We start from the raw sequence: 6,798 nt of genomic DNA, 5'->3' as shown, positions 1-6,798 counted from the left end.
CTTCTTGGGAGCCGGGAAGGGACTGGAGGACCAGCTCCTGGCTGCTGGGGTGGCCAAAGAACGGCCAGACCTGGAGACCCTGAAGGTACCAACCCGGCTGCCGGAGAGGCAGCGGCAGAGCGCAGCCCCGGGGGGGCTGTGGTGGCTTTGCTGGCAGAGACCAGCGAGATCTCACCTCCCTGAGCTCGCTGTTGCTTATCGAGAGCCGAGCAAGTCCCGACCAGAGCCTGCCGTCTGCGTGGGCAGCTCTGTGTCCACTGTTGCCCCGCGGAGCCTGGCGCTGCCGCGGGCGCACTCACCACTTCTCCCTGCGGGTGACAGCCCGTACGGGGAGGGCCGTGCCCACCCTCCTGCATCTGCGCTTCTGTGACAGCATGAAAAACTTGGCTGGTTTCTCAGAGACCCGCAGCTCAGCTGACAGGTACCTCAGCGTGTTGCCTGGGATGCATTTATAAGGGGAGAATTTATAATTAGTAGAAGATAAAGCCGGCAGAACTGCTGATGGTCCACAGCCTGTTGCGTGCAGTTCGTTAGGGAGCGCCCCATGTAAGTCACAGCCATTGATGCCAGAGTTTCACCACGGTCTCTTGAATGACGTGTCTCTCCGGGGCACTGGTGTTGTAGGCAAACCTCACAAAGAGCCAGAACGAGTTCAAGATCAAGCTGAAGGAGCTGGAGGACTCCCTGCTGGCCCGACTGTCTGCTGCCGGGGGGGAGTTCCTGGGGGACACGGCGCTGGTGGAGAACCTGGAAACAACGAAGCGCACAGCCATTGAAATTGAGGAAAAAGTAAGTGAGCTGCCCCCGAGCTGGTGCTGCGGGCAGCGGGAGAGCCCTCCTGGACCGTGCCGGGCACTCAGCGGGAGGTTGGGTTCTGCTTCGGCACGTGCCAGGATGATCGATAACACCCACATTTGTGTGCACCAAGGTGAAAGAAGCTAAAACCACTGAAGTTCAAATAAACGTCGCTAGAGAAAACTACAGGCCAGCGGCAGAGCGAGCATCCCTGCTGTACTTCATCCTGAGTGACCTCAACAAAATCAACCCCATCTACCAGTTCTCTCTCAAGGTAGACGTGGGGCAAGGAGGGAATTGGTTTGTACGGGCAGGACAGGGTCTGGGGGGTCTCGGAGATCTGGTGTTTCAGCATTGATGCCACTAACAAAGCACCCAGCAGCCCAGGCGCTGAGCTGCCGCCCGCCTCTTCCTCAGGCGTTCAATACGGTCTTCGAGAAAGCCATTCAGCGCACGGCCCCCGACGACGACATCAAGCAAAGGGTCATCAACCTGACAGATGAGATCACCTACTCGGTCTATATGTACACCGCACGGGGACTCTTTGAGAGAGACAAACTCATTTTCCTGGCCCAGGTTGCCTTCCAGGTAACGCGGGCAAATGTTTGGGGATTCTTTTGTATAATACTGTATGTGCATTTATGTTGGTTTAGACAGGTTGTTCTCTTACTTCTGCACTGCTGCTGGATGCTCAGTAGCTTCTTGCGCAGCCCCTCACGCCGAGGCCGTGTGTGCCAGGGCGGTTGTGACGCTGCGCTCTCACCTTGCCAGGTCCTGGTCATCAAGAAAGAGGTGAACCCATTAGAGCTGGACTTTCTTCTGCGCTTCCCTTCCAAGGCCGGCGTTGCTTCCCCCGTGGACTTCCTGCAGCCCCAGGGCTGGGGTGGCATCAAGGTTGGTCCAAGCGGTTGCCCACTGTGCCGAGGTGAGGCCAGCATGGGCCCAAGCGCGGTGGGTACAGGGTCACCTGTAGCACCTGGGAGGGTCTGCAGAGCCCCCCATCCCCTGCGGCTGATGAGACCCAGCACGTCCCAGCCCCTGGCAGGGGCTGTGGGACGGCAGCATGCCAGCGGCACAGGGGTCCGCAGTCAGCCCTGCAGCAGGCGGTGGGGTCAGCCATTCAGCCAACCCAGTGCCAGAGACAGCCCGTCCCACTCACCCCGGGGCTGGGGGAAAGCCGAGGTGGGCTGCTCGCACCGGCAGGAGGTTGTGTCAGTGTCCCCCATGTGCCCGGCTCCTCGCCCGTGAGCTCAGGGGTGTCCGAACGATGCCCCACCAGCCCGTGCGCAGCGGCCCTGTTTCATCGGGCGTCCTCGGCACCCCAGGGATGCCTTTGGGACCCCTGACGTGGCTGTGCCCCGCGGAGGGCAGGTCTGGCAGCCTCCCTGGGCCGGTGGAGTGGGGCTCGGGACCCCTCGGGGCCTGGCTGTGGCACGGCGCCATCCCCGCATGTGCACAGCTCCATGGGGACCCCCCTGCCTGGGGGGTCCCTTAGGGCAAACAGAACCCAGGAGTGATTTCGCCCTTCTCTGCGGGACCTGAAGGTACTCTCGGAGATGGAAGAGTTCAAGAACTTGGACAGTGACATCGAGGGCTCGGCCAAGCGATGGAAAAAGTTTGTGGAGTCTGAGGTGCCAGAGAAGGAGGTGTTCCCCAAGGAGTGGAAGAACAAGTCATCCCTGCAGAAGCTGTGCATGCTGCGGTGCATGCGGCCGGACAGGATGACCTACGCCATCAGGTGCACCAGCACCTGGCCGGGGCACGCAGCACAGTGATCTCCTGGCAAGAGCCCTGCGGCGTCACCGTGCCAGCTGTGCCCAGTGACCAAGTTTGTTCCTAATTCACATTATGGTTTCATTTTTCCATAGGAACTTTGTGGAGGAGAAGATGGGCAGCAAATACGTGGAAGGAAGGAGCATCGAGCTCTCCAAGGTGTACAAGGAGAGCAGCCCCTCCACACCCCTGTTCTTCATTCTCTCCCCTGGCGTCGACCCACTGAAAGACGTGGAGGTCCTGGGTGAGCTGCTGCCCGCTTCTCGGCCAACACCAGACCACGAGGGCTGTGAGGTGCTGCTGGTCGGGACAGCAGACGGACGGCGCTGCACAGCCCCATCTTCCTGTCAGTACTACTGAAAAAGGCCCCTCACGCCATGGCGGCTTCCTTCCCTCCCCAGGCAGAAAACTGAACTTCACCATCGACAACGGGAGGATCCACAACGTGTCGCTGGGGCAGGGCCAGGAGGTGGTGGCAGAACGGGCCCTGGAGGTGGCGGCCACGCAGGGGCACTGGGTCATCCTGCAGGTGGGTGGTGGGCACTGGGCGCACCGTGGGGCACGCAGACCTGCCGGCAACTGGGCACACCGGGGCACACCAGGAAACAGAGCAGGAGACCACCAACAGAGAGTGGGGGCCAAAAGCGTGGGAGGCCGTCCAAAGAGGATGACGGCCCTGCAATAGGGCGCAGGGTTTTCACAGTGTACCCCACATTAGAGCAGTGACACTGCCCGGGTCAGTCGGGGACCCCCAGCCCGAGCGGTGCCGTGCTGTGCTGCGCCTGCTCGCTGCGGAGCCACAGTAGGAATCGGGGAGGAATGACTGATTCCCGAGGTTGCCCTTCAGGCCAAGCAGTACAGGAGGGGTTCTTGTTGCAGAACATCCACCTGGTGGCTCGGTGGCTGCGCACACTGGAGAAGACAGTGGAGCAGTACAGCCTGGGCAGCCACGCCGACTACCGAGTGTTCATGAGTGCCGAGCCAGCCCCCAGCCCCGAGGCACACATCATCCCGCAGGGACTGCTGGAAAACGCCATCAAAATCACCAACGAGCCGCCGACGGGCATGTACGCCAACCTGCACAAAGCCCTCGACCTCTTCACCCAGGTACCTTCACCGTACCACTCTCCCCCGCCGCGGTTGTGCTGTGCACAGCCGGTTCCTTCCAGCCGTGTTGGCTCAGCCCCTCCGGCTCACCCCGTCCCCGGGGTCTCACGGGCTGAGCATCTTTGGGGGCGCCACTGCAGACACAGACACTGCGCCAGGAGCCAGCCCACCCCCAGGCACGTCCTCCTGGGGGGGCCCAGAGCCCCCGTGTGTCAGGACATGCTTTAGGGGTGACCAGAGCTGCCCCAGGGGTCCCGAACCAGGGAGGGTGCTGCACCGCTGCTTCCTCTGGAGCTGCTGCAGCTTGGTGCCACAAACAAGTCACCTTGACTGCCAGCAGGGCCCGTGTGTGCATGTGGATTCCTTGGTTTTTTATAAGCAAACGAGTGCAAAAATTAAACGACTAGCACATCTTTAAAAGACAATTTTATGTTGTTTATTTTAACAAACAACTTCAGTTCTCCTTTGCCATCATCTGTTAATTTTCTCCAATAGAGGGATGGCCGACAGCGACAGTCACTCATTCACATGCAAACCCACTCTCATTTTTATTCCATTGCAGGACACATTAGAGATGTGCAGCAAAGAAATCGAGTTCAAATGCATCTTGTTTGCACTCTGTTACTTCCACGCGGTGGTGGCCGAGCGGCGCAAGTTTGGCACTCAGGGCTGGAACAGACCTTACCCCTTCAACAACGGTGACCTGACCATATCCATCAACGTCCTCTACAACTACCTGGAGGCTAACCCCAAGGTAAGGGGCTTACAAAGCGGCCCTTCCTCAGCACAATACACAATATGACAATCAACCTTTTCTTAGAAAATTCATCACTTTGCTGCACAAATGTCTTCTCTTGAGGAAACACAGCGTTCCCAGTAGTTCTTCCCCTCCTCCCTGCGCGCTCTGGCAGGTGATGGCGCAGTCCTCAGCGCAGCTGAGCCGGGTGGAAAGCGTTCAGCACCGGGCTGGGACGAGTGCCTGCTCCGGCTCATGCCTCAGTGCTTTGTTGGGTTGATTTTTTTAAATCACTTAACACCCGAAATGCAAAGCCTGCCCCGAGAGCGCATGTGCAGTCAGTAGGATTGAGGTCCACCCTCGGGAGAGCCCTGCTGTCCCCGGCCTTTCGGACATGATCAGCGTTGACCTGAATAAAGACGGGATGATGGGGGTTCAAAGTGTGGATGGCTGTGTCCATACCGGGACAAGGTGAAGTCTGTGGGCAAACACAAGAGACACCCGAGAGAAGGGCCCCTCTCTTGCTCTCCTCCATTCTGTCTCCGAGCCTCTGCGGGTCCAGGGTCTGTCACTTCCCTGGACGCCATTGCTCCGTGGCCCCGCAGCTCTGCAGCTGCGTGCAGCTTCCCCGGGCTGCAGGAGACCCCTTGGGAGCCACACAGAACCCCCCGCTGAGCCTCTCCTCGTAGGTACCATGGGACGATCTCCGGTACCTCTTTGGTGAAATCATGTACGGGGGGCACATCACAGACAACTGGGACCGCCGGCTCTGTCGGACCTACCTGAGCGAATACGTCCGTGCGGAGATGCTGGAAGGCGAAGTGTACTTAGCTCCGGGGTTTTTGATCCCTCCCAGCTTGGATTATAAGGTAAGAAAGATTAAAGTTGCAATTTGCTGTGGAAAAAACCACTGGTCTGGATAAATGCACACCAGTCAGAGTTAAGCGATGCTAACCAAGGGGAAACGTAGGGGGGAAGAAAGTTTCAATTCCATGGAAACACGCAGAATCACTGCAAAAATAATTCCTGTGGCTGGGGTGGCAAGGGAAAAACTTAGGTAAGGCCTGAGTGAAAAAACATCTTGAATAAGCAACGCCAGCTAGCTGAGAGGCACCACCACCAAGAAGCGATGACGCATTTTCAAGGCTGAAGTGAAACTCACTCCCTTGTACGTATCTGTGACACTAACGTCAGCGCCTGCCCTGTGCTTAGGGTTACCACGAGTACATCGATGACAACCTGCCTCCCGAGAGCCCCTACTTGTACGGCCTCCACCCCAACGCAGAAATCGGCTTCCTGACTGTCACTTCAGACAGGCTTTTTCGGACAGTTTTGGAAATGCAGCCCAAAGAATCAGATGCTGGAGGAGGCTCAGGTGTCTCCCGAGAGGAGAAGGCAAGTTTTATGCTAGACTGACAATTCAGAGACCAGGAGGGGACGAGGTGGGGAGGACAAATATGGGCCCACACACAACAGGCAGAAGAACATGACCTGTAACAACTAACTGACTTTTGTCAGTGCAAGGTCGTAGAGAGATGTGATTCTAGCCCAGTACCTACAGCTACAAGCTGTCAGCCTGGAGAAGGGGTTGCTAGCGCAGAGCTCACGAGAAACGCTGCAGTCTCTGCTCAGCCGGACATCCTGTCAGGTTTTTATTTAAGTATATTTGCGCTTGGTTTCTCTGGGCCCAGGCTCTGCTTTCCATTTCAGTAACTTTGCCAGTCTTTGGCATTGGTAATGTAATTGAACACCAGCAAACGCTTCACCGCTCTACAGCTGCTGAGGAGACAGCGCTGCGACGGCAGCCCAAGTACTGCCCACAATCCCTATTTGTCCCCGTCCCACATGCAGCTCTCTCCCCTCTCCCCGGCTCTTGCACCAGTCCAGACCTCAGGCAGGCAGTCACGCAGAGCACTGGCTGCTCTCCTCCTGCACCTCCGAGAAACCCAAAGGGCAGAGAGAAGGGGCTGAAATGCTGCCCCAGCAGCTTCTTTGTGTTCACCCCATCCGAACCCGCGGTGCAGTTACAAAACTCCGCAGTATGCAGAAAAGTTACTCTCTGATGGGGTAGAGATGCGCCAGGGGCAAAATGCGGCTCACATGCTGCGTCCTCAGCAGATGGAGCAGGTTAGTAACTTCCATTCATGAGGACAACTACCAAAAATACAGATTTATAGAAGTCCTCCTGACCCCCTGGATTTTACACTTGAATTTCACAGCCTCCGTGGCTTCAGTTCTTACCTTCTTGGCTATCAAAAAAAGAGTTGCAGCTTTTGAAGATCCAAGAGCAGTTAGTGGAGAATGGAGTATTAGTAACAGAGGAGGAAGCACAGGAAAACATGAAAGCAGAAAGAGAAAAATATTGCTAAGTGAATTAACTGTTAACT

General features: G+C 57.3%; 1 protein-coding gene across 1 annotated transcript in view; it reads left to right on the top strand.

The window, feature by feature from the left end:
* Nucleotides 1-6,798, top strand: part of DNAH17 (dynein, axonemal, heavy chain 17) — a 38,180-nt gene that overhangs the window by 28,897 nt on the left and 2,485 nt on the right. Inside the window, exons 65-75 of the mRNA XM_009881299.1 lie at nt 625-789; nt 929-1,069; nt 1,213-1,383; nt 1,567-1,689; nt 2,340-2,533; nt 2,664-2,812; nt 2,970-3,097; nt 3,448-3,675; nt 4,238-4,429; nt 5,101-5,280; nt 5,624-5,824. Of these exons, the coding sequence (XP_009879601.1) occupies nt 625-789; nt 929-1,069; nt 1,213-1,383; nt 1,567-1,689; nt 2,340-2,533; nt 2,664-2,812; nt 2,970-3,097; nt 3,448-3,675; nt 4,238-4,429; nt 5,101-5,280; nt 5,624-5,824 (1,872 nt within the window). The remainder of the gene's footprint in view (nt 1-624; nt 790-928; nt 1,070-1,212; nt 1,384-1,566; nt 1,690-2,339; nt 2,534-2,663; nt 2,813-2,969; nt 3,098-3,447; nt 3,676-4,237; nt 4,430-5,100; nt 5,281-5,623; nt 5,825-6,798) is intronic.

The sequence above is a fragment of the Charadrius vociferus genome, unplaced genomic scaffold (genome assembly GCF_000708025.1).
Source record: "Charadrius vociferus isolate BGI_N301 unplaced genomic scaffold, ASM70802v2 scaffold373, whole genome shotgun sequence".
NCBI classification, from domain to species: domain Eukaryota; kingdom Metazoa; phylum Chordata; class Aves; order Charadriiformes; family Charadriidae; genus Charadrius; species Charadrius vociferus.
The sequence above is the reverse complement of the archived record's forward strand: the minus strand, read 5'-3'. Positions and strand labels throughout refer to the sequence as shown.